At 40.6% G+C, this 27,092-nt stretch overlaps 1 protein-coding gene across 6 annotated transcripts in view; it reads left to right on the top strand.

Annotated features, from left to right (window-relative positions):
- AMBRA1 (autophagy and beclin 1 regulator 1) overlaps nucleotides 1-27,092 on the top strand; it is a 175,906-nt gene that overhangs the window by 79,138 nt on the left and 69,676 nt on the right. For all 6 annotated transcript variants that reach the window (XM_045557939.1, XM_045557938.1, XM_045557937.1 and 3 more), the window contains 2 exons: nucleotides 8,213-8,293; nucleotides 9,039-9,139. In XM_045557939.1, coding sequence (XP_045413895.1) covers nucleotides 8,213-8,293; nucleotides 9,039-9,139 — 182 coding nt within the window. The remainder of the gene's footprint in view (nucleotides 1-8,212; nucleotides 8,294-9,038; nucleotides 9,140-27,092) is intronic.

Below are 27,092 nucleotides of genomic sequence, written 5' to 3'. Positions count from 1 at the left end.
AGCTATTGTCTTCTTCATTTTGAAATGGAGTTGCCTTTGTCTTTTCTGTTGTCTTATAAACCATAGACTCTTTAATACTGGAAGTACAAGAGAAACTCTAAGGAAACACAACTGTACAGTTATAATTCTCTTTACAGTATGGAACCTGCTAAAGCAGTCAGAAATCAGCCTCCCATCTACATATATTAGATGGTAGTATTATACAGAATTAGTTCATGAAGTGGGATGAGGTAAAAACTGTTCCCTTCCTATTTACCAGAGAATCTTAAATAATTTCACTTATTTGGTTTTTTTAGTAGTTGATTGTTTTTGTAAGTTGGACTTATAAAAGAGAAAGCTGTGAGTCTTAAAATAGGGTGGTTCTATAGATATATTTAGGAGGGAGGCAAGTACAGTAAGTCCTCCATGGAAACAAGGACTTTAAGTAAAACAACTATAACAAAACCAGTTTACCATAGGCTAGTTGATACAAACAAGAGTTAAGTTTTTATGGTGTATTTCTGGTCACAAATATATCACCAAACTTCTAAATAAAGACCCCAAATATTTATTTCTTTTCTTTCTTTTCCTTTTTTTTTTTCCTTTTCTTTTCTTTCGTTCTTCTCTTGTTTTTTTTTTTCTTTCTTGACAGGGTCTTGTTGCTCTGTCACCAAGTCTAGAGTGGTGTAGTGGCACAATCATAGCTCACTGAACAATTGAACTCCCGGTCTGAAGTGATCCTTCTGCCTCAGCGTCCCAAATAGCTGGGGCTACAGTCATGTACCACCATGCCTGTCTAATTTTCCTATTTTTTTGTAGAAACTAGAGTCTCCTGTGTTGCCAAGGTTGGTCTCAAACTCCTGGGTTCAAGAGATCCTCCTGCCTTGGCCTCCCAAAGTGCTGGGATCACAGGCATGAGCCACTGTGCCTGGCCCAAAACACTATAAATTAGAGTCTTGTTAAACTTTAAAATAAATGTGAGCTATACATACATTTAAGAAAGATTAATAAAAATAAGATAATTATTTACCCAACTTTTTGTGAATCAGTGAGTAACAGTGGTCATAGTGTTGGTGGATTAAATCAAGCAATAAATGTTTATGAAGTTGGGCCAGGCGCAGTGGCTCATGCCTATAATCCTAGCACTCTGGGAGGCCGAGGTGGGAGGATTGCTTGAGCTCAGGAGCCTGAGCAAAAGCGAGACCCTGTCTCTACTAAAAATAGAAAGAAATTATCCAAACAACTAAAAATAGAAAAAATTAGCTGAGCGTGGTGGCGCGTGCCTGTAGTCCCAGCTACCCGGGAGGCTGAGGCAGGGGGATCACTTGAGCCCAGGAGTTTGAGGTTGCTGTGAGCTAGGCGGACGCCACGGCACTCTAGCCTGGGCAACAGAGCGAGACTCTGTCTCAAAAAAAAAAAAAAAAAAAAAAGTTTATGAAGTGAAAATTGTTAGAAGTACCTCCCACCAGGCAGTTTAAAATATGGTGGGCTCACCGAGTGCTTTCGTGCTGCCGTTATTTGTTCATCTGTATGATTATTGCACACTTTACAAATTTTTATTTTATACTAATCTGTATTTATTCATTTATTTTCCAACCTACTTATTCCAGTTCAGGGTCACGGGTGGCTGGATCCTATCCCTGGCTAGGACACCATTCCATTGCAGGGCACACCACACTCCCACTCCCACTGACATTCACTCAGACTGAGACAGTCTAGACACACCAGCTTACCTCACATGCACATCTTTGAGATGAGGGAGGAAACCAGAGTACCCAGAGAAAACCTGTGCAGACATGGGGAGAACGTGCAACTTCTATACAGACAGTGGCTCTAGCCAGAAACTGGGTTTTTTTTCTCATCATCATTATACATCAACATTATGCAAAGTAACATTGAAGGAAACAACGTTCTTAGAAAATTAGCTGTAAATGCATGATCATGGAAACATGAAACAGCATGGAATATTTTTGGAAATTGCCTTTTCTTTTTTTTCTTTTATTCAAAGTAGGGTCCTGCTCTGTTGCCTGGGACAGAGTACAGTGGTGTGATCATAGCTCACTGCAACCTCACACTTCTGGGCTCAAGAGAGCCTCCTGCCTCAGCCTCCCAAGTAGCTGGGCCTACAGGCGCATGCCGCTGCGCCCAGCTAATTTTTCTATTTTTTGTAGAGATGAGTTGTTCAGGCTGGTCTCAAATTCCTGACCTCAAGTGATCCTCCCACTTCGGCTTCCCAGGGTGCTGGGATTACAGGCATGAGCTACCACACCTGGCCAGAAATTGCCTTGTTGATAGGTGTAGCTAGACTATAAAATCCAAGATATGTGGCAGGAGATGAGCTTCTAGAGTTACAGTGGTGCCAGATCTTAGAGAGTCTTGTGTGCCTTGCAAAGGAGGTGACCTTTTTCTCAGAGGTGAGAGAGAGTCATTGAAGTGTTTTAAGCTATGGAATAACATTATCGGATTTTTACCTAGGTAAAAGGATAGACTGTAATAAGTTACCACTGAAGTTCTAGGTCAGCATTGTATGAAGGGAGAGAGTATTTGGGGAGATGTGAGAAGACTTCATGGATTTGAGCTAAGTGTTGAGGACTGCATAGAACTCTGGTTTAGAAATTGATGTGGAGGATGGGTGTAGGAAAGGAGAGTCTAGATAAAGGGAACAGCTGAAGCAAAAGCCCAGAGATAGGAGATATACAGGGTTTATTCAGGGACCCTGAATAGATTCGTGGCTAGAGCTATGGAGTATTTGCGATATGAGAGAGATACCAGAAAGTTCTGAACTGTGGAGGGCCTAGAATACCTGGCTGAGAAGTGTAGACTTTATCTGGGGCCACCCATTATTCAATATGTATTTTAGACAGTATTGGTTAAGGTCACCTAAAGTGGCAAGTGTACTGATGCAGGGGAACCAGTTAGAAAGCAGTGGGTGTATTATAGACAAAGATATTTGAGGGCTCAATTGTAAATATTGGGCATAACAGGCCTTGGTATTTTCTAAGATAGGGCCTGTTTGTGAATGTTTCTGGGGGAATGAGCTGCCTGAGAGCAGAGCCATCTTACTTCCGATTTCTCTAAGTAAAATGCTACCCAAGTCCTTTTTTACCCTTACTGGAGGCAATTTTGAACTAAGTTTGTGAGATATGTCTGTATTGTGCCTGGGCTTAGAATGGGAAAATACAGAAGGAAAGAATTAAACAGCTAGGGTGGGGGGAGGGGAGAGACATAACCCTTAGATTTACATGCTTATTTTTTAACATAAAATGCACTGTGGGAATATGGATTTGCATAATGCAGGCAGATGAAATTAAAAGGTAGAATAAGAGAGAAGAGGAATTTGTAAATGGTAATTATCTCTTATATTACTATTCCTTGGAGAAGAATGAAAGCTCTGCAGTTCCAGGAGACCCGTGCTATTAACTTTTCCCTATGAATGATATCAGCTGGGACTGTACCTGCCATCCAGAAAACTAAGCCCTTGCATGTGTACCAGTCCTTGAAAGTAGAGATTGGGGCCCCAGGTTCTTACTACCAGCACTGAGTAAGGAAAGGACTTGACCAAGATCACTGTGCCATTCAGGGACAGGAATACCAACTAGGTCTTCTATTGTCTAGAGATAGAGTAGAAACAGAGGAACGTGGGGAAACAAGTATTTTTTTTTAAAATAGTCTAGTTTTCAGCAAAGTCAAATATGTGCTGTCAAGAGGACAATGGCCTTTTGAGCTTTTTGCTGCAAGAGCTTCATTTATAAAGGCCCAAGTCAGAGCTGTTTGTCATCGAGGAGCAATGACAACCTGACTGTCTGGTCAGGACTCAGACAGTAGTCTGTAGGTGCATTTTTTATTCCTTTAAATTACAGCCTCTCTCTGAGGCAATTAATCCTGGACATTTAGCAGAAGAGTTGCTGCTGTGTTTCTCTCTTGTTCTGGAAATGCATCTTCTTATATTCAGCACTTGTCTGGGATGCTTGATTATTTGAAGGGTGTTTTTTTTTCTGGTAAAATCTTTCATAAGAAAATATTTTTCCCCCTCCTTCCCAAATACCCCTCTGAGAGTTAATCAGCGATGCAGAGTTCAACGACTGGGAAAGCCATTAATAACCCAGCCAGCTTCTATCCTGCTGGCTTAAAGGCAGCTTCTGGCTGTTGAAATTGATGAGGATTTCTCTGGTGCTTCCCTGAAAAGTATTCCTCCCATACTGGAGGAGCAATACCGACATATTTGTATACTCTGTTCTTCACACTTGGTTTTAAGGCTCCACTCGTGGAAAGAGCTTTGTCTATGTTATGTTAGACCCCAGTATTTAGCACCCTTCAATATTCTTAGGTAAACTGCCTCTCTGGGTCTGCCTTTCTCCCACTGTTCATCTGGCAAACGTCTTCTGATCTACTCGTATTCTGTCTGACTAATTTTGCATCCTTCCATCTCATGAAGCCTTGCTTTTTCTTGACCTTGTAGCAGTACTGAAATGAGTGGCAGATTCTATGTAGTTTTCTAAATACATCATTATTTTTAAATACTTTTAATTTCTTTGCTCTTTTCTTGAAACTCTTACTATTATCCTTCTCCCCTTGCTTCAGTTCTCCCCCCACATCTTACGCATTGGAATTTGTTTGCCCATCTCAACTCCTTATTGTTGAATCCTCCTTTCTTTCCAGACTGTGGAATCTAGAGAGTCATTATTACTCTTTCTCCCCTTAGTTTATTTGTAGCTGTGCCTTTGGGCTGGGATTTTTGTGCAGCAATACTAAAGCTGAGTGCTTTTCCCCCTCTTCTTGTCTATCTTGTCCTTTTGTTGTGTATTCTGGAAGACAGCTATGCTCACCACTGTACCACCAACGCAATTTTGTTGTGTATTCTGGCCTCTGCCATTTAACCCATTCCTGTTTTCAAGGTTTTTCCTGGTCAGTAAATGCTTGAGCTGTTTTTATTATAGACTATTTTCTCCTAGAGGTTTTTGGGGTTTTTTTCTACCACAGGAAGCATCTCATATTGTGTGTTTACGATGTTTCATGTTTTCCTAATCATTCTGGATCCTATTCTGTCCTTTTTCCTTCTTTGCTAGAGTTCTCAATGCTTTCAATTTGAAATCTTCTGTATACTTTATTTTTATTTATTTATTTATTTATTTTTGAGACACAGTCTCTTGCTCTGTTGCCCAGGCTAGAGTGCTGTGGCATCAGCCTGGCTCACAGCAACCTCAAACTCCTGGGCTTAATAAGCAATCCTTCTGCCTCAGCCTCCTGAATAGCTGGGACTACAGGCATGTGCCACCATGCATGGCTAATTTTTTCTATTTATATTTTTAGTTGTCCATATAATTTCTTTCTATTTTTAGTAGAGATGGGGTCTCGCTCTTGCTCAGGCTGGTCTTGAACTCCTGAGCTCAAACGATCACCCACCTTGGCCTCCCAGAGTGCTAGGATTACAGGCGTGAGCCACCATGCCCAGCCTGTACACTTTATTGAGATGCCATTTAGCTCCTGCTTTGCCATTCTTAGCTAAGATGTTGAATAAGCTGAGAACCGATACATACACCTCCACTCACTTAATATGTTGCCTCTTTTTTGGTGCCTGATGTAACCTTCAGTGTGAGACTTTGCTTATATCTGAACCAGCTGATATCATTCTTATTTTCCTTTATATATTCTCCAGTAATCTCTAAAACTATATAGCTATTATCTCTGGCTATATTTTGTGCGCCCCCCTCACCTTCAGTTTTTTTTTTTTGTGCTTGTGACAAAACACATATAACATAAACTTTACCATCTTAACCCCTTTTTTTTAAAATGGAGAGAGCAACCAAATCAGAAAGAAGTTGATTGTTTTTAGGTTTTAATATTAATAACAACAAAAAGATGCTTGTGCTATATGCTGTAGGAGTCCACATTTTCCTAGCCCTAGTGTTTGTACATTTTTCTCTGTTGCCTTCTTGTGTCCTTTCATTGAGCTCTGTGTCATCTTCGGGTACTGGCAACTGCTCAGTATTATCCAATGTACTGGCTTCTCCTTTCCTGTTCTTCAACCCTGCTAACACCAGATAGAGTATTGTTCATGGTCCAGAAAGGAGTGAATCTTTGGACCTTGTAGGAACAAATTGTCAGCTCTGCAGTGTGATTCTAGGAAGGCCTGCTCTTTCTCATAGCTGTAGAATAAAGTAATTAGGTTTGCCCCATGAAACTTCTTGTTAGCTTAGTTTTTTATTTTTATTTTTTTCTTAAGAGACAGGTCAAGCTCTTCTCATGATACTTAGTTGTACTTGTAGTACCCATTGGTAAATAAAATATGCAATAATGAAAAGCTATAATGAATTCAGTTGTACTTTTAAATGAATTAGTACTTTAACTCCTCACAGTTGGAATCTACATATATTTGAAAAATAATAATATGCTTAATTTGGGAGCTGTCTTATTTGTTTGATATTCAGCTACTCGTTTGTATGTATGTGTAATAATTTTGGGGGCCCCAGTAACTGCAATCTGATCTCATTATTCTTTTTAATCCCCCATTTAGTCTTATCTCTCTCTTCTCACCCCTCCTTTCATCTATAGAATTTCAAGTCAAAGGAATATGCTATGTTAAAGAAAACAATAATGTACTTCCTCTTTTGGGAAAAGAAAAACCAAGTACTGACTTTTAATGGATCAGGTTCCAATATCCCTGGTATTGATTTGTGTCTTAATGCTCAACAGCCAATTCTACCAAAATATAAAAACCATCATAGGCTCTTGGTTCTGACTAGTGAAGTGGTGGTCCGCTTAATAAGCCAAAGTGTTGCGTTAACTTTGGTTCCAGAGCCAGTTTGAAGATTATCTCTTTGATTTGAAGATAATCCAAAGGAAGAATGTCCCAAATCAAGCTGTCAGAGGTTCATTTATTTTGTGGAGTTGGTTAAACAGCTAATTAACTGCTCTGTCCAGCCAGTGCCCTTTGGCTTGCTGTTCGTTTGATGCATTGGAAACTAAACCACATGAAGTTCCTTTCTTCTCTCTTCTCGTGGGAATCAGTGAAGGACAGTGGAAAGATCTAGGGCTTCACAGTAAGATCTTCCTTGAAACCTGCCTCAGCTGCTTACTAGTTGTGTGACCTTGGGTATTTGCCTCTCTGGTCTTTAGTTTTCTTATCTGTAAAACAGAACCAATAATACCTCATGGGATAGCAAAGGATTAAATTGAGTTATTATTAAACATTAATAACCTTTGTATTAGAACTTTGTAGATACTTAATAAATGGTAGTTATTACTATTGCTTTGAAAGTCTGTAAAGAAAATACCTAAACTTTTATCTTTTTACTCAAATGATCTGGCTTTGGATTGCATTTTCTTTTCTTTTCTTTTTTTTTTTTTTTTTGAGACAGAGTCTCACTTTGTTGCCCGGGCTAGAGTGAGTGCCATGGTGTCAGCCTAGCTCACAGCAACCTCAAACTCCTGGGCTTAAGCGATCCTACTGCCTCAGCCTCCCCAGTAGCTGGGACTACAGGCATGCACCACCATGCCTGGCTAATTTTTTCTATATATATTTTTAGTTGTCCAGATAATTTCTTTCTATTTTTAGTAGAGACGGGGTTTCGCTCAGGCTGGTCTCGAACTCCTGACCTCGAGCGATCCACCTGCCTTGGCCTCCCAGAGGGCTAGGATTACAGGCATGAGCCACCGCGCCCGGCCCTGGATTGCATTTTCTAATATTCTTCACCATTGTCAATTTTTTAATCTCTAAAAAAAGGGACTGTCTTTTTCTTCTGTGTGTGTTTTTTTCTTTCATTTATCACTGATTTTTTTTCACATGGAGGACCTAAACAGATTTCATTTGAAGATAACCATTTGCCAAATGAAATTGATGGGGGAATTTTTCTTCTTTTAAGACCCTCAAAGCCACGTTTTTCTTGCATCTCACAATATAGAAAAAGAAGTTTATATATATCCATTCCAGATCCCAGGATCTAAACTTGGCTTCAATTTCAGATGCTTCGGGGTTCAGAAACCACATTAACTCAAGAAAAATCCTCCTTCTCCTTCATAAACTGTTGGTAAATGCTCATAAATCTTTTAGTTGAAGTACTCCAGAAATGTGTTTTATTAATGTGCCACACAATTTCTGAACAACCAGATGACTGATTTCTATGGGGTCCTCTCCTAAGTATAGGAATTTAGTTTTGGGGATGCTTATCTTTTGGGCTGGGGGGTAATTCTGCCTTAGTGACTCTCTTATGTGTAGTCTTTTTGTTTTCTCCAGGGATAATGGTGACAGATCCAGACACCGAGCTCCACGGAATGCCCGGATGTCTGCACCTTCACTTGGACGCTTTGTCCCAAGGTAAGAACTGGGTTGTCAGCAATGGAGGGAGCCTTTATCAGAGCCTAGGATTTAGTTTTAAATCTACTTTCTGTTGGATTGTCCATATCTGGAATTATTTCCTAGTTAGCCTATAATCCAGCCCTGCCATCTAAAGACTTGACAGGTGATGGTTAGCCACAATGAAGAGATAGACAAGTGGCATTGGGATCATCCTGTTCAAGAATAGAAGCCTTGGGGAACTTTATTTTATTTATTTATTTTTTTAGACGAGGTCTCACTGTGTCACCCAGGCTGGAGTTCAGTGACATGATTATAGCTCACAGCAGCCTCAAACTCTTGGGCTCAAGTGATCCTTCTACCTCAGCCTCCAGAATAGCTGAGACTACAGGCATGTGCCACTGTACCCCACTAATTTTTAAAAAAATGTTTTTGTAGAGACAGGGTCTCCCTGTGTTGCCCAGACTGGTCTCAAACTCCTGGGTTCAAGTGATCCTCCTGCCTTGGCCTCCCAGAGTGTTGGGATTATAGGCATGAGACATCATGCCTGGCCAGGAACTTTACTTTAAAAGGAAGGGCAGAAAGGAGGTAAAAATCTGTGAAAGGACAAATCCTGGGAATTTTTACTCCTTTCTGGGCATCTGTATTCTTTAGGTTCAATGGATCTTATAGCCTAGATTTTTGAATGTAGGTAGTTAGTATTATAGTATCTCTTTTGCTTTATGTAGTTTTTAATCAGCTTTTCACATGTGATTCCTTCTTGTAGGCGTTTTTTGCTGCCTGAGTATTTGCCTTATGCTGGGATTTTTCATGAACGTGGACAGCCTGGCCTGGCCACTCACTCTTCTGTAAACAGGGTCCTGGCAGGTAAGGAAGTGTGTCTTTGGATTTTGAAAATGTGAAGAGACAGGGAGCCACATAAAGCTTCTCCCTCTCCTTGTGTTAATATGATGGTGTCTTGGCATCTGGCTGAAAACTGTTTTGGGGTCCTGTACTTAGTTCCTTACTTCAGAGCAGGAAATGCAGGGTTAAGGAAAACTTTCTCCTGCCCATTTCTACTTCTTTCAGACCTTTTTAAAAATTATTTGTTTAAACCATTTGTTTCTTAATCCAGCAATTAAATTCTGGCTATGCTTTTAATTGAATGATAAAGGTATCTTGTTCATGTTTCGGTTGGTGAGACACTCATGAGCCAGATCCTGTGATTTAATTAGGAGCTTAATGCACACCTCTCCAACCCTTTGCTGCTGCCAGCACATGGAGTTTCCAGGCACTGTGGAATCTTCTGAGGAAGGAGGAGGGAGAGAAAACTGTGGAGGTAACACAGAAATCTCCTAGAACAGAAAATGGGCTGGGCAAGCCCTATTGAGGCAGTTTTATAATGGTTGAAGGGCTTAGTGACCAGTGTTTTTGAGCTCTGAGGCATGATGTTTGCTGTTGTTTCTGGTCAGTCTCTAGAGAAAGAAACAAACGAGAATTCCCCCTTTTTTTTTGGTGACAAAAGTTGTTTCCCCATCTCACTTTCTCCCCTCTCCTCCAACTTCCACTGCCACATTGCAAATTTATATGTTCAATGGCATAAAAGGTATAAAAATCAAGCCACATGTAGAGGTATCTTTAATAAGCATCTTTATTAAAAATTTTTAAATAACATCTGTTTTGGAAAATCTGGACCATATGGTGGTTAAAGGTAGGGAGGGATCTGCTGAGGCAGTGGCACTGTCAGGCTGTGGGAACCTTGCAGGCTTTATTTTATGATTTGTAACTGAGTTACCGTGACAGCATCAAGACCATAGGAACTGGCCCTCCCTAAGTAGTATGTTTGACCCAACAACAAGGCCCAGAAATCCCAGAAACATCAGTGGTTTCTCTGCTATATAGCAGGACTTCCTGGCAGGGGACCAGACTACACCGTGGTCTCTTGACAGCCTCATCTGAGGAGGGCTTTGGCCCTAGTTGTAAAACAGACCCTACGGTCCTGTGCTTCTCCTTGCCTGACACTTCCATGTGGTTCGACCGAAGGCACGTGGAAGCTCTTCACTGGCAGATAATCACTTGCTGCCAGGCAATACTACAGAGTTCTTCTCCACCCTTCTTTGTTCCAGACATCTGCCTCCACCACCCCACACAGCACCTCCTGCTCCTCTACTGCTGGCAAATCTCTGTTTCCTTGGCATGTAGTTTTTTTGGAACAGCTGTATGTTGTTTTTTTCCTCCTTGCCTCCAATAACTCCTTGCCTCCATTTCCTATTCCCTACTTCATGCACAGTGGTCTGACCGCAAATGGCCTAATTTCACTTATGGGTACCTTTGAATACAGGGACTATGTTTCAGCAGGCAGCTGTTTACAGATGGGAAATCTACTGAGAAAAATCTCTCTAGCAAAGGATGCAAAATGCCACTAGGAGAAGGAAATCTAGACTCCCTAGACCTCACTCTTAAGTTAGATTAGCAGATGGTTTCTATTCATAATTAGACTAGTTTCTTCCATTTTTTCAAGGTACATGTTACAGAGTATCTATTGGTCTTTTCTTAAAAGTCCCATAGTTGATATTTTTTGGCAGTTGTATAATTTGTTTTCTTCTCTTAAGAAAATTCCAAGAATAATAATAATAGCAACAAAAAAGCCCAACATTTATTGAGCACTTGCTATATGCTAGGAAGTGTTTTATTAATAAGTGCTTTACACATATTTCATTTCTGTCTCGCAGTAATGCTATGAGGTAGGTGCTATTACCTAATTAGCAGTGGAGGAACCTGGAGCCCTGAGGCCTAACTGCCCAGAATGATGCAGCTAGGAATAAGAGGAGCCAGGGCTGAGCCCAGGTGGTGGATTCCAGAGCTTGCACTCGACACCACCTTCTTAGTCTGCCTCCCCACAGTTGTTTTAAAGGACAAAGCATCAAAATATCATTCTTTTTTCAGGACCTTAATCTATAAGAGGGAAAGAGCTCCCAGGGAACTTTGCTGACCATCAGCATTTTTGTTATTTGTTTTAATTCCTCTGTTTTATGTGGTTACTGGACATAGCTTTTTATGACCCAGTGGTGCTTGCTGAGGAAAATCTTGTTATGTAATAGCATTTTCCCCAAGCCTGCTTGCCCTCCTGGATACAGATGTTTTGCTTTTTATTAAACTTACTTGTGATCCTGTAATTGAGCTGCTATAAAAATAGCTTTCTGAGTGAAAGAGAAATTGGCCTTTTCGCAGTAAGCACTCCCAATTTTCCTGGAAAGGCACTTTGTTTTGTATGATTGGAATGAGGTTGTAATGGTCCCAGAACAATTACATTCAGCAGATACTTGTTCAGCAGCTCTTATGTGCCAGGCACTGTCCTAGGCTACCAGAGTGAATAAAACAGACATGATCCCTGTCTTCCTGTAGCTCAAAGTCTGGGTGATTGACTATATCTCAATCTTGCCATTTAGTTCTTGGCTCTAAACATAAGTGGAACCTTTGTATGGGGAGTCGCTTTTTGCAGGGTTGAAACTTGGAAATTTGTCAGCCCTGGAGGGATGAAGCAGACACATACCTGCAGTTTTAGGAGGTGTGACCAGTACTATGGTGGCAAATGAGTCTCCAGTGGACCCTACCTAATGCCATTCAGAATCACAACAAAAATGGATATGCAGAAAATCAAGATCTATTCTGTTTACTTCCTCCCACAAGAACCTTAGAGAGCAATAATAGGAAACAGAAGCTACTACAGAAAAATGTTTTGATAGTCTGTTAATCTTCATGTCTTCTCCCTTATCTTGGTGCTGTCCCCACAATTCTGTAGATTCCTGGTGGCCTTCAGTCACTCATCAACCCAGGGCATGCCCCATCTTCAGCAACACAAATTCTAGATTCATACCAAAAAAGATATAAATACATTTAAAGCTACGGCAACTGTACCAGGTATATTTTTGGAGAAATACACAAAAGTCTGGGGAGCTCCCCCTGCTGACATTTTAGCAGACAACTCTCGCTCTGTGTAGCAACAGCAACTGAAATGAAACCAATGACTGCCTACTATGGGGCAGGTTCTGTCCTAAGTGCTTTCTCATACATTATCTCTTTTAATCAGTGTGACAACCCTGTGAGATAGGTGTTAGCATTTCCATTCTGCAGGGAAGAAAACTGAGGCTCAGAGAAGTTATGTCACTTGCCTAGTATAACACTGTGAGAGGCTGACCTGGAACTTTAAACTAGATCTGCCCAACTCATAAGCCCTCTGTTCTGTCTTCTGTGCCATGTTTTGCTTGAGTTCAAGTAGTATCTGCCAAAAGGTTCTTAAGCTTATAATATTTTTCTGCATGTTTGAAGCCTCATAAAAGTGAAGTGAGAAGCCCTGGCATTTGACAGCCTCCTGGTAATTACTGGAAGAACAAAAACTTCTGAGAGTTAGAGACCTGGGTAATGTAGGGTATTAGTTATCTGTCCTGCATAATCTTTTTGACTTTGATCCTAATGAGCATCTGCTTCCAGCAGATGTGGGCCTGATGTACTTAATTTACTATTTTGATTAAAATCAATGGGAAGTGTCAGGATTTTCTTGCTCTTAGCCACAAGTCATTGGGGCCTGGTTGAGTGTCTTGGGCTAGAAATGGCTTTGTGCCCAGTTCTAATTTTTCTTATGATTTCTTCCTTGACCTGTTAGTTGTTTAGGAGTGTGTTGTTCAATTTTCATATGTTTGTGAATTCCCCAAATTTCCTTCTGTTGTTGATTTCTTATTGAGTTTCACAGTGGCCTAAGAACATACTTTGTATGATTTAAATTTATTGGAACTTGTTTTATAGTTTAGCATATGGGCTATCCCAGAGAATGTTGTCTGTGTGTTTGAGAAGAACATGTATTCTGTTGGGTAGAATGTTTTGTAGGTGCCAGTTAGGTCTACTTGGTTGACAGTGTTGTTCAAGTATTGTATATCCTTGCTGATTTTCTGTCTTGTTCAGTTGTATCCCTGAGAGTAGGGTATTGAAATTTCCAGCTATTGTTGTTGAATTCTATATTTTTCCCTTCAGTTATTTTTTCCCCCTTAAAACAGTGTCTCATTCTGTTGCCCCAGCTAGAGTGCAGTAGCGTCATCGTAGCTCACTGCAACCTCAAATTCCTGGGCTCAAGCGATCCTCCTGCCTCAGCCTCCCAAGTAGCTGGGACTACAGGCCCAAGCCACCAGACCTGGCTGATTTTTTCTATTTTTTGGAGAGATGGGGTCTCACTCTTGCTAAGGCTGGTCTCAAACTCCTGAGCTCAAGTGATCCTCCTGCCCTAGCCTCCCAGAGTGCTAGGATTACAGATGTGAACCACTGTTCCCAGCCCTCCCTTCAGTTTTATTAATTTTTGATTCATATATTTTGGGGCTTTGTCATTAGGTGCATATATATCTATGATTGATATATCTTCCTGATAAATTAACTCTTTTATAATTATAAAATGTCCCTCTGTCTCTAGTAATATTTTTGTCTTAAAGTCAATTTTTATCTTATGTTAGTATAGCTAATCCATCTCTTTCGTGGTGGTTGATTATATGATACATCTTTTCCCATTTCTTTACTGTCAGCCTATTTAGATCTTAGAATTTGAAGTGTCCATCTTATAGAAAGTGTGGTTGGGTCTTGTTTTTATACATCCCGATAATTTCTGCCTTTTGATTGGATTGCTTAGTGTAGTCACATTTAATGTCAATGACATTGTTGGGTTTTTGTCTGCCATTTTGCTGTTTTCTTTATTTCCAATGTCTTTTTTTATTGCTCTGTTCCTTCTTTGCTGAATTAATTTGTATTAAATGGATGTCATCTAATGAACTATTTTAATTTCTTTATTGATTTTTGAACTATATTTTATCAGAATCTTCTTCAGATTTATACAGATTTAATTCTGGTAAGATACAGAAACTTTGTTCCACTATAGTTCCATTCCTTTCCACCTTCTTTGTGATATTATATATGTTATATCTGTTTGCATTACAAACCCAACAATACAGTGTTAACTTACTGTTTTCTATAATCTTATGTCTCAGGCATCCTTGTTTGTTGCCTGGTGTGGGAAAGATAGAAGCTATACCTTTTATAAGAAGTTACTTTTGTTTTTCTTGTTAACTTTATTTTTGGTTGTCCTTTGCCCCTCTCATGTCTTAAAAATACAAGTACTCTCTTTAGATGTTCCCCACTTCCTTGGTACCTTACGAAATTACTATCAGGGAGGCCTTTCTAGTCTAGTTTGGCCAACTAGGGTGGTTGGGCTTCTGGAGCCTCAGGCTTGCTGACTTTTAGGAATTAGCTTGATTTTACCACCTGACATAATAGCTATCTAATATAATAAATTGCTTAACATAGCACATCTTCATTTGAATTGGCAAATCTTGGGAAAGGTGAATAATTGTGAATACAGTTGAGTACCACCATGGTATTAGTTAAATGAGTACGAGCAGAAATGAATAATAATTCTAGTGTTGGACCCTTTATCTCTTTTATCTCCCTTTATCTTTCTTCTCTGTACCCATCTGGTACCCAGTAGCCAGGCAAATAAAGTGAGTGGCACATTCTAACTCAACATCAATTAAGATGTTGAGTTGGAATAAACCCCAGATAAATGGACAATTAGTGGTGGTGGTACTAGCTAGTGCTGCTTTAATAATTAACCCAATTACCTTTCATTCTGCTCCAGTGATAAAAGTGAAGGCGATAAAGGGCTGGCTTGGTTGCCTGGGAAACAGAGAAGTAAATGCAGTATGCCTCCCAGAGAGCTCAGCCTTCCCAAATGCCTTACAGCCCCCAGGGCCTCTTACTTATTTGGTGTCCATCAATCACTGGAGCATTCACGTCCTCTCTACCGCAGCCCTTTATCATATCTCCTTATACCAGTAATTAGAGCTGTGCTTATTGAGAATCTGGGTCCCAGTTGCTAAGCTGAAATACCTGTGCTTCTTCAGTCTTTACAAGGGAAAAATATTGGGCCTTGTCGATGAACTTTCCTGTTCCTTTTATGTGTGCGATTAGGTTTTTCTATCCCTCTGTCTCTCTTTCCCACAGGAAATTTCTTCTTGATTTTTCCTCACTGATGCTTTACTCCAGTGCCATTTCTGTACTGTCACTTTGAAATGTACATAACACTTTCTAAATGCTTAGCATTTTCCAGGGCACTTTGGGTATTACAAGAGAATTCAATGGTTCTGCCCTCAGGGAGTTTACAGTCTGGCCAGGGAGTGGCCCGATTTTCTATGTTTTGTTTTGGTCCTGCCACTAAAAAAAAAAAAAAAAAAAAAAAAAAAAAAAAAAATTTGATAATTCCCCTGGGACTTTAGCTGCCAATCCTGATAGATTAGCTAAGGGAGGTATGGCTAAAGCCTGGGCTTGGACTAAGGACTTTTTCGGTGCAGTTTGAAGAAGTTCTGAATGTGTCCCCATTTGGGGGGACTATGAGCTTTTGAGTGGGACTATGAGCATGAGTGAGTGTGGCACAGGGAGGACAGCTATCATTTGCAGGGTATAGTCTCCTCAAGAGGCAATAGACCAAAATGTTTAAGAGTTTGGGCTTCAGAGCCAGACTGTTTTAGTTAAATCATTCTGTTGCTTCCTAGCAGTGTAATCTTGGGTAATTTACATATTTTACCTTTTTGGGCCTCAGTTTCTTCATCTGTAAGAATAGTAGTTAGCTCATAGGGTTGTATTGAGAATTAAGTGAGTTAATATATGTGCAGCATTTAGAATAATATTGTTTGGCACAAAAATAAGTGTTCAGTAGGTGTTAGTTATTATCATTACATTTATATCATTTTTATTATAAATTTTTTGGGGCCAGCGTGAGTTAAAATTATGCCAGTCTCCTCCCTGATATAACCTTACTGATCGCTCACTATGCTTCTTCTTTCCTTTCCAGTGGAGCTCTTCCTGGGTCCCAAGCAGGGCTTTCTCCCCACGGTCAGTGAGTTGAGAAGACTGGGAGATTGTGCTCTAGGCCACCAACAGATAGTAACCTGAGGATCCCTCTGTTGATAGCATCACAATCCAGTGTGTCTGCTGGCGCCTGTAGCTGTTACCCAAGGGGAGTAAAGGAGTCAAGAAGTTTGCATTTGAAAAACTCTTTTCTGTCCCCATCAGGACCATGCTGATGAAATAAGCATCTACTCAGCAGAACAAGTACTTGTTCCTATATAGCATGGCAACATGGGATTCTCAAAGCGTAGTTCCTGGATGGTTAGCATCAGCATCAACTAGTCACTTGTCACAAATGCAAATTTGGGGGCTCTTCCCTAGACCCGCTGAATCAGAAACTCTGGTTTTGGTTGGGGCCCAGGAATTTGTGTTTTAAAAAGTCTTCCAGGTGATCCTGGCTCCTGGAAATTTGACAACCACTGCTCTGGATTAACTCATTAAGCTAGGAACAGAGGCAGAGGCATGGGAAGAGATGACTTGGTACCACATTAAGGAGTATACACACCAGGAACCAAAGATGTGTTTGTGCTGGTGAGCTGCTGGTGTGCAACTCTTGGTCTGGAGCTATTAGGAATGGGGAAAAATGAAATAATTTGTAATTACCTGTAGAGTGCTCAGCTGGTATATCAGCTATTTTGACTCAGTAAGGATTTATTGAGCTTCTGTTATTACAAGGTACAGTGTTAGGTATATGATAGTACCCAGATGAACAAGGCATGATCTCTGCCTTTTATAAGCTTGCCATCTACTGAGTAGCATTATGCTCATCAACAGCTGTAGTATAGTAGGTATTATGCTGAATGTGAAAGAAGTATAAACAAAAGACTGGCTGTGAGAGTTCAAAGAACCATACAGCATTTCTGCAGCAAAAAATAGATCATGTAGCTTTTATGCTGGTACAACAGACTCTCTTCAGCTCTGCTAGGCATTTCATTCCCAGGAGAGATTGACCTGTAACCTCTTGTCCAATTGTGTAACTGATTTCCCACCTGTTCCCCTTCCTTCCCCTAAGAAGAAATCTTAATGTCCACAGGTCTGGATTGAGACCCTGCTATTTATTTGTACTTTAAGTTCCCTGTGTTCTCTGGGGCTTCCCTGGACCTAGAGTGATCTCAGAGCTTATTAAGTCCTCTGGTTGTGTGCTCTTTAGAATTACTGCTCGTTTTGAAGGTGCCAGCAGAAGATACCCTCTAATCTGTAATGACCCACTATAATGCCAGAATCCTTTCACTTCTCTCTTCACTTACGATTGGTATGTGCTTTGACGTGTTTTGCAGCCCCTCAGAACAAATGATGCAATGATCTAGAAATCTGCAAAGGAGATGTAAGGAAAGAAAAGGCCAAATATGAGGTCACAGCCCATTTTCCAGTGGGGGAAACTTTTTTCTTTATGTTTCAAGCTTTCTTTAGGATTAGAGATCCTCTACAAACCCTAGAAAGACTTGGAATAATACTCTTTGCTGTCCCATCTACTCTATCAGTTTTTACCTAAGTGAGCTGTGTGAATGCTGGAAGCTAATAACCCATGCTAACCCTACCTCTTTCTTTTTAAGACCCAGAGCTCACATTAGCTTTTCTATTTCCCTTTTCCTATCCCCAAGCAGCCTCATTTATTCCAGCCTGGCTGGAAATGCCATGGGAGCTGGCAGACAGCACCTCTCACCCTCTCTATCAAAGTAGAGCCAACCTGTGGGTGTTAATTCCTTTCTTTATCACCTGCTAATCCACAATGCCAGCTCTTCCCCTGGGTCCTTGTGTCACTCAGCTGGAAGAGCAAGCATGGATATCTTGGTATAAGCCATGATATTGAATGAGACTCTTGCAGGTGGATGACAAAGGACCATTTGGAGTATTGCTGAGACTCCCTGAGGGTATGTCTTTTGGCCAGCTGTTGCCTGTCACCCCAGAGGGAGATACTTATCCTGTAACCACATGCTCCATCCTGTAAAGACAGTCTCTTATATTACAGGGCTATTCAGGTGAATCCCGGGTTTATGGTAAGCCCAGCCCACAGTGGCTGTATGCCATGCAGGAGGGGCCCAGATTCCTACTGTCTTGAGCTATGGGGCTATATATTCTTTGGGGCTGCCTGGCCAATAGACCCATAACTTTTACTCTTGTGGCTCATGGCTGATAAAGCAGAAGCCAAAAATATTCTGTCCTAAAGCAGAGAATTTAACTTGTCTTGGCTACAAAGGAACAGAGGGAAAGCTGGACAGGAGGCAAAAGGTCCAAGTTCCCAGCGGGAAGAAGGGTTTTATACAATGAAGAAGGGTGTAAATATGTTAGGAAAATATTTATTTTCATAAATAAAACTGGCTAGAAAGGGCAATTGACTCCAGAATCTGCCATATTGACATAATGCCAATGGCTGCTTTTTATATTTGCTGACTTTCCCAACAGCAGGATTTCACAATAGTCTCTCTCTTTTTTTTTTTTTTTGGAGACAGAGTCTCGCTCTGTTGCCCAGGCTAGAGTGAGTGCCATGGCATCAGCCTAGCTCACAGCAACCTCAAACTCCTGGCCTTAAGCAATCCTACTGCCTCAGCCTCCCGAGTAGCTGGGACTATAGGCATGCGCCACCATGCCCGGCTAATTTTTTTTTCTATATATATATTTAGTTGGCCTGATAATTTCTTTCTATTTTTTTAGTAGAGACGGGGTCTCACTCTTACTCAGGCTGGTCTCAAACTCCTGAGCTCCAGCGATCCGCCCGCCTCGGCCTCCCAGAGTGCTAGGATTACAGGCGTGAGCCACCGCGCCTGGCCACAATAGTCTCTTTATTGTGGTTTCCCATGGACCAGTAACATAAATGAAAGGAATGACGTGGAAATATCCACAGTAACTCCTGCTTATTAGAGTGTAGTTTCACCCAGGCAAATAGCTCTGAGACTGAGACAGTTTTATAGCAGCACTTAAAATTATCCCAAACATTGCCCATCATGCTGAACTGGCAGAAGGGTTGTAGAAAGACAGAATTTAGTAACTCAAGCTTAGATTTGGCCATGAGCTAGTATTAGATCACACTTGTAAAATGTGGTGGCTATGGAATACGGTATTTCAAATGTGTTAAACAAAACAAAACAAAAACCCCTAAGAACATTTATTGTATAACAAGTACTGTTCTAAGCACTTCTCACATATTAATTTACTTAATCATTATGACATTCCAGCAATATATTGTTATTACTCCTTTTTGTAGGTAAGGAAACAGGCTAAAGAGAGATGGAGTAATTTGCCCAAAACCACAGCTAGTACTGAGTAGGAATTGGAACTCAGGCAATCCAGCTCTAGATTGGGACTTTTCAAACAGAACCATCATGGTGTGTAGGTGATTGCTTGTTGGAAGAGAAACAGGCTGAAATCTAAACTCTGGCTTCACTTTAAGAGAAAAAAATAATTTGTTAAGCCCATAAGACTGCGGCTGGGGAGGGGGCTACAAATTCTATTATATTCTTGTTGCAGTTCCTTTCCCCTAGAAAGAAGGCTCTGTATAAGAATTATATTCCCAAACAATGAATCCTCAAGAGGTAATTACACTGTTGCCATCCCATTGGGAAGGAGGCTGGGGCGGTGATTACATTCCAAAACAAAGCTGTTAGGGTATAATTGCACTGTGCTGCTCTTATCAGTCTAGGGAAGGCAGGCCTCTGGTCTCCATCCTCATTTGTTTTTGAGATGGAATCCGAATAGCATTCAATTAATAGTCCAGACCCAGGCACAGGGAAGTCAGCCAAAAGAGCCAAGAGGACATTAACTTGCTATTGGCATTTTCCTTCCACTGAAGTTTTCCAGACCTTTAAGTATCAGCAAATTTGAGAAGGAGCCCATTTGAGAAAATATATTTGGCTAATGAAGAGTTAGAGACCCCTCTATATAGGCTGTGCCCCAAAGCCCTCATTTGGTCTTTGTGCATAGCAGAGAGATGTTTGGGTGGCAGTGAAATTTTCCTCCTCCATCAGCAGCTTTAGCTCTATCAAAAGATAATCCGTCCCTCAAATCTTTCTCTGAGACTTCCAGCATGTATATATATTTTTTATGTATGTGGCCTCTAGTTGTGGAGTAAAAAGCCCCTTTCTGGTTCTTATGAGATAATAAGTCTGACTTTGGTTAAATGTCAGCAATAATCTCTAGATCTGGGCTAGAAGAAGAAATATATAAAACAAATTTAATTATTTTCTTTTATGATTCAGAGAACGGAAAATTGCCGGTGACCTCTTAGGTATGCTCATTGCACTAGAGCAGAGGGAAAAAATAGATATTACTGGGTTGAGGGTTGCATAGCCCTTGGAAGTGTAGCTTTGGCCATTATATCAGTTAGCTTTTACTGCCAAACAAACTACCCTAAAATTTAGTGGCTTAAGACAACATATATTGTTTCTCACAATTCTGTGAGTCCAGTGTGCAGTTCATCTGATCTGGGCCACTTGGCTGCTCCCTGTGGTCAATTGATGGCTTGGCTGGACATGATGGTCTTAGATGGTGTAGTAGGTAGAATAATGGTTTGCCGAAGAGGTCCACATCTTAATTCCTAGAATCTGTGAATGCGTTATTTTATATGATCATTATTTAGGTTATTCAGAGAGAAATGAATTTAGAAATGACATCCAAGTAAGAATCTGGACCCTGGTTTTATAGACGTCGCATTTCGGAGAAACTACCTTTTTTTTTTCCTCTGGATGTTTTCTGGGTTGTAGCCCTCTATTTCTGTGTGCTGGAGGGTAAAAAGATGTGCAAAAGAACTCTGTGGGTGGTTGGGCCCCTTGGGGCCAAATGTATTTCTGTGTAGGAGTAAGACTGACAGAATTAACTGTGCAAGCACTTACTAATTGGCTGTAAGTGAACCTGTACCCATGGCATCATTTATAATCCACAGCTCCTTTAACAGAAGCAACTTGGAAGAAAAGTTCCTGAAAACTAAGGCAAAGGATCTCTGTGTGCCCAGGCATAGCAGTCATTGTTCTTCTTAAGCATAGGACTTAGCTTTTGCTTGGCCTTATTGATGAGATTGGTTAAAAACTACTTTGTGGGGTCCAAATGTGAATGCATGGATTGGGCCTCAGGTCACATACAGACAAATTCAATATTCACTAGTCATTCTTTTAGTACTTCCTTCATATCCTTTCAGAGCCATCTCAGTGGCTGATGGGATGGGTTCTCTGCTGTTGGTAAACCGTGGATTTTGCCCTGAGCAGTTGCATTCAAAATAGTGTTACCTATGTACAAGAAAGATGTATCTTTATCACTGGAGATTTAAGCTGGCTTTGACAAGAACTTCATCATGAAGCTCAGCAGGGCACCCAGTGGGTCAGTGTGTTTATTAACTCTCTTTGCCCTGTCTCAAAGCTTAGCCAAGATTCATGAAATGACGGCAAGGCAGAAAGGGGGCTGCTACCGCAGCTTGAAGAGAGAGAGAGAGGGGGGCCAGTCATGTTTGCTGCCAGAAAGTGAAGAGAAGTGACATGCTCAGCTTAGCCTGGAATGGGGGCAATGTAAATTGCACTCCCAAGAGGAGGTGGAGCGGCAGTGCATCTTGAGAAGGAAGAGTAGTGCCGAAAATGGAAATGTACAGACTATGATCTAAAGAGGCAGAGACTCTCCCCAAAGAAAACGAAACTTTATCTCTTATTGCCTGATAAGATTCAGAGTTTGTGGTGATGAGATTCAGCCAATGTCCTTCTTTTCTTCTGCTTTGCTCCTTGGGTTTGTTTCTCCTGCTACCTTTCCCTTTATCTATCATGAGTCTCAGCATTTAAACAGAATTTGAACTTGATTTTCTTCAAGGCAGAACTGATAGAGCTAACATAGGAGCTAGTTGAGAGCTTATAAAAGCCACAAAGTGTTTCTTGATCTAAATATTTTTATTGATTCTGCTGATGTGAAGTGACTGGGGGAAAGTGGTAAAATTTCTATAGCTTATTAAACAAACTAATTGTAGGTGAAAATATCTGAAAAGTTGAAGTAAGTGTTTAAAACTCCCAGTTTCTTTACTCTCATGTTTTAGGTGGAGAGAGGAGACCGTAGGGACAGCTTAGGAGCATCTGCTCTGGGGCAATTTCCAGCTGTTCTAATCTGTGTCTTACCTAGGAAGAATATTAAGGTCCTGTGGGATAGAAGGAGCAGCAGCACCATAGGTTGGCCTGGGCTTCTTTGGATACCTTCCCACTCCTATCATCCATCCCTAAGCCACCCCTAAAACTATGGCATCTAAGTGAACAACAGTGTCTGCTCTGTTGGCAGCTTCAAGACAAGTCACCTAACTTGTCCCCACCCCACCCAACTCATTCAGCTGCCAAATCTGAGACTCATTTATAAAATTTCTTTTTTCCCTTTTTTTTTGAGATGGGGCCTGGTCTCGACTTCCTGGGCTCAAGTGATCATTTATATTAATAGGACTTCTTGAGCTGCCACAGGGTGGAAGTAATTTACAGAGAAATTGGCCATAGCATTTGGGCGTAATAGTGCTGAAGGAAATACTGGCTGTTTTTGCCTGTCAACTTCATGTATACATTTTGTCCCTTTCTATTGTTATTTCTAGGTACTCTGTGTTGTAGGTTTGGTTTGTGTGGACTTATTAGTCTTTGTTTTTGGGCACCAAGTAGAGCTCCTCACTTTTTCCTGTGAGTTATTAGTGTCTGCCCAACATGGGAGAGGGACTTTTTTCTGAACGGCTAATGCAGCTATGGAGAGGGACGGTGTTCTTTTCTGACACCTGGAGAAAAGTTGTTAGAGTTTAGGAATCCTGGAAAAAGTAATCTTGGTCTTGATATTTCAGGGTATCCTTTATTTCAAGCTGCCTCCTTTCTTTGCCCTTCTTATTTTGAATGCCATGGTTTCCTGTTTCACCTTTCTCCAGTTCTGAGACCTTAAAGTAAAAGTGAAAAGTATGTGGCAAGAAGCTATGGTATTCTTGTATCAAGAGCTAAGCCATGTTGGTTGCAATTTGACTGTTTGACATTTTACAGTTTTATATGACTCATAATTTTGTGTGGGGAGCATAACTGAAACAATTAGCCGACTGGGAATGGCCTCCGGGGCACTAGAGGAAAGTGTTGTAATTTTGAGTCCTTAGGCCATCTAATTTTGACAAATTGAATTATCCTTAGGGCTCCTCTTACATCTTCCCATTTTCCTTTTTTATTGGGCAGTCTATGATGGGAGGGGATTTTTCTTGTGCAAAGAAATAGACTCAATCAAAGAATATATTAAACTGCTATAATTAGAATTCAGGTTCAATCTGCCTCCCAATAGAGCTAACATAGAAGCTAACTGAGAGTTTATAAAAGCCACAAAATGTTTCTTGGTCTAAATATTTTTATAAGAAGTGCATGCCTGTCTGTTCCTTTTTCAACCTAGGACCTAGACATGAAACTGTTGAATATTTTGCTTGTATTCCCCTTTGGCTTTGATGTTCTTAAATGTTGAACATTAGGAAATGTCATAGAGACAAACCATTGCTGCCTTCTTGTAAGAAACCAAAGACTTGAATTCTTCTCTCATTCATGATTAATACATTCTATTCCAAGTTATGGGGCAGCATTGGGTCCTGGAGCCTGCCTGCCAGATAGGTTGACTAGGTTTTGAAGTTAGTTGGGTTGTTATTCCACTTGGCAGAAGGACCTAAAATACCTAATTTTTTTTTTCTGTTGATAAGACTTTTCTTCTATTTAAAATGTATTCAATTCATCCCATTTTCTCCTCTCATCTCCTCTTTGTGTACTCAGGTTGATCCTATGGGAACATAATGTGGTCATCCTCCTCATGCTATAGATATCTGTGGACTTTCTCAAGCTGAGCCTCAAAATTTCCATTTCTCAGCCATGCACTGTACTCCTTCTCTTTTGACTTTCTTGACTTTTGCTTTTTCACCATTCTGGCTCTGATGTGGGTTATTTGCTCTCAGTGTACTAGTACTGTATTTCTCTCCTTGCACCTAATCTTATCTGCTAGCCATAGGGAAAAATCTAGAGTGAGTACTAGTCTGTTGTGGATTTTCCCTCTCTGTCCAACAGATAGTATAGTGACTTTAGAACAAAGGGTAGAAACTGTGGTCGTTATTTGTATTTGAGAAGTGTGTGGACGGGTCTGTTCATATTGATCATATACCTCAGAACAGGTATTTATTCATTTATTTCCTTATGCATTGGAAAATATTTGCATCCAATGGTTGTAATATTTACTAACTTCATGAAATTTGTCAACCAGGAAAAATACCAAAACTGATGTTACTACTGCATTCTTTGCTATTTTAATGGATAATATAGTGCTGTGTTCAAGTTTGTAATAAATTCATTGGAATATACTTACTGAGTACTATTATGTGCAAGGTCCCACACTTGGTGCTGGGAATTTATAACAGAAAAAATTAAATTAACTTCATTAAGGATCCTTCGAGGGTCAGAGATTATTTTCTTGTTGTTTAGTACTTTGAATTACTATTGTTATTCTGCATCCAGAAGTCCTGGATTTTATCTGATTCCTTACCCCTAGTCATTATATCACTGTCGCAATTTCCGCAGGTATCAGGAAGTTAATTGACTTTGTTCTATTACAGGGCTATACCCAAAGATGTCATTAGAGTATTCATCCTATCAGAGAAATGTGTTATAATACAAAAATGCAAGTTATCACCTCTCTGGTTTTCCCTGTGTCACTTAACCACACCTAAAGATCCTACCACTCAAACCAGAGTTAAACAACGTTATTTTCCTCAACAAGCTCTTTTTGGGAGGTATAATGTCTTTCCAGCTTCAGCGTCCTTAGATGAGGTCAGTTGTCTCTTCCTGGCTATCACAGAGACTGTCATTCTGACATGATACAGGAAGATGTAGTCTGTAGTGAGTGCCCTTGGCACTACTTGTCAATTGCTTATTTCCCAGTGATGTTGCATTAAAGTATTAATTAACCACTAAATTCAAGTTGACCTCTTAATTGAGGCTTTGCTTTCCTGAAGGCAGACTGACTTTTCTTGTGTGACCTAGCATACTGGTATGCCAGCAAGTTTTGATCAGTGTATAAAGTGCATGTTTACTAAAATTGTTATTGCAGTATCAGGTTGATTTTGAGGTTGAGGGAGTCACACCCTGTGTTCTAAAGTGGGACATAAATTGATAGGAGTAAGAGGTAAGAGGCTAGTGCCAAAGAGGAAAGCTTGTGTTTCCTGGAGCATGGGAGAAATTTGCCTGGTGAGTAGGTGAGTGAATACAGGACAGGAAAATCAGTTCTGCTCAGTGACACAGTGCTGAAGGCCACCAGATAGGTACTATGGCAGTGGTCCCCAACCTTTTTGCCACCAGGGACCAGTTTCATAGAAGACAATTTTTCCACCGACCCGGGGGGTGGAGGGGAATGGTTTTGCGACGATTCAAATATACTACATTTATTGTGCAGTCAGACCTCTTTGCTAATGATAATCTGTATTTGCAGCCGCTCCCCAGAGCTAGCATCATTGCCTCAGCTCCACCTCAGATATCAGGCATTACATAAGGCATCATAAGGAAAGCGGAACCTGGCTCCCACGCATGCGCAGTTCCAGTAGGGTTCCGCTCCTTTGAGAATCTTATGCTGCTACTGATCTGACAGGAGGTGGAGCTCAGGCGGTGATGCAGCGATGGGGAGTGGCTATAAATACAGATGACCCTTCGCTCGCCTCCTGCTGTGCGAACTGATTCCTAACAGGCCACGGACCGGTAGCAGTCTGTGACCAGGAGGTTGGGGACCACAGGACTAGGGGATATTTTCTCACTATCATAGTGACTGCCTTTTTATTTTTGCTAACTTTACTGTTGTTTTGAGTTTTTTAATCCCTTCAAATAAACTTCCAAGAAAATCTAGTATCCAAATGTATGTTATGAACACAAAGATTGAAAACTACTGATCCTGTGTTTTAGAAAATGAACTACAAGTTGACAGCCAGGTCGTTCTCATTCTTGTTCCTTCAGTAATTCACTGTATAATTTGAGTGAGTCATTTAATCTCTGTCCACTTGACAGGTGAGGGTGTGGTGCCTACCTCCATGTTCCTTCCAGGAATTAAGTAGGAAAAATTGGCAAAGCACTCTGACTGCCTTTGAAAAAGGTATTATTTGAAGTCAAAAGGAATAAAATTAGATATATGCCTTAGCACCCAGGTTATTTGCATTACCTGAACTACTTGAGACAAGCTGGGACTGCCAACTTTAGATGTTCCAGTGACAAGAACACCTCAATGCTATGAGACAAGCTCAGGTGGCTGAAAAGGATCTACTTCAGTTTAATAAAAGGAGTCACTAAAGAACATCTGAGTTGTGCTAGGCACCCTTGGGACATAAAATAAATACTTCTTGTTGAACTAAATAGAGGTAGTCACAGCAGTAGTAAGGAGGAGGTAGGACTTGTCTAGGATTTGTACATAATCTTTTCACAGGCTGAATGTAGCTCATGAAGTGTCCTTTCACATCCTGGCTAATTATTATTTTGATCTCTTCTCAGCTTTTCCAAGAATATAATGTCAGCCAAAGATCTTAGGCCACTCACAACTCCTTTGTAAAAGCTAATGTGGATATGAAATGAGGCATCAAATACTGAAATAGAAAGTTATTCCTTAACCCTTTTGAGGGATTTAAAATGCCACCATAGTCTTTAAGCAATATCTGGTAAAGCAAACTTTCATTACTGAATTTATTACTGACTTAGGGAGAGACCACATTGCTTAATAGTAAGGACAGCTGAATTCAAATTTCATCTAACCTCTTACTAATTGGTGACCACGGGCAAGTTGTTTAACTGATCTAAGCCTCAGTTTCCTCCTCATCTGTAAAATAGGGATTCAGTAAAGCCTTTCAGTAAGTAGTAACACTCTATCAAAAATTATCAGCCCCCCCCCCGTACTTTCCTTTCCTCTTCTCTGTTTTATATTTTTC

This window comes from Lemur catta, chromosome 7 (assembly GCF_020740605.2).
Source record: "Lemur catta isolate mLemCat1 chromosome 7, mLemCat1.pri, whole genome shotgun sequence".
NCBI lineage: Eukaryota > Metazoa > Chordata > Mammalia > Primates > Lemuridae > Lemur > Lemur catta.
Note: the sequence above shows the minus strand (reverse complement) of the source record. Positions and strands in the feature narration are given on the sequence as shown.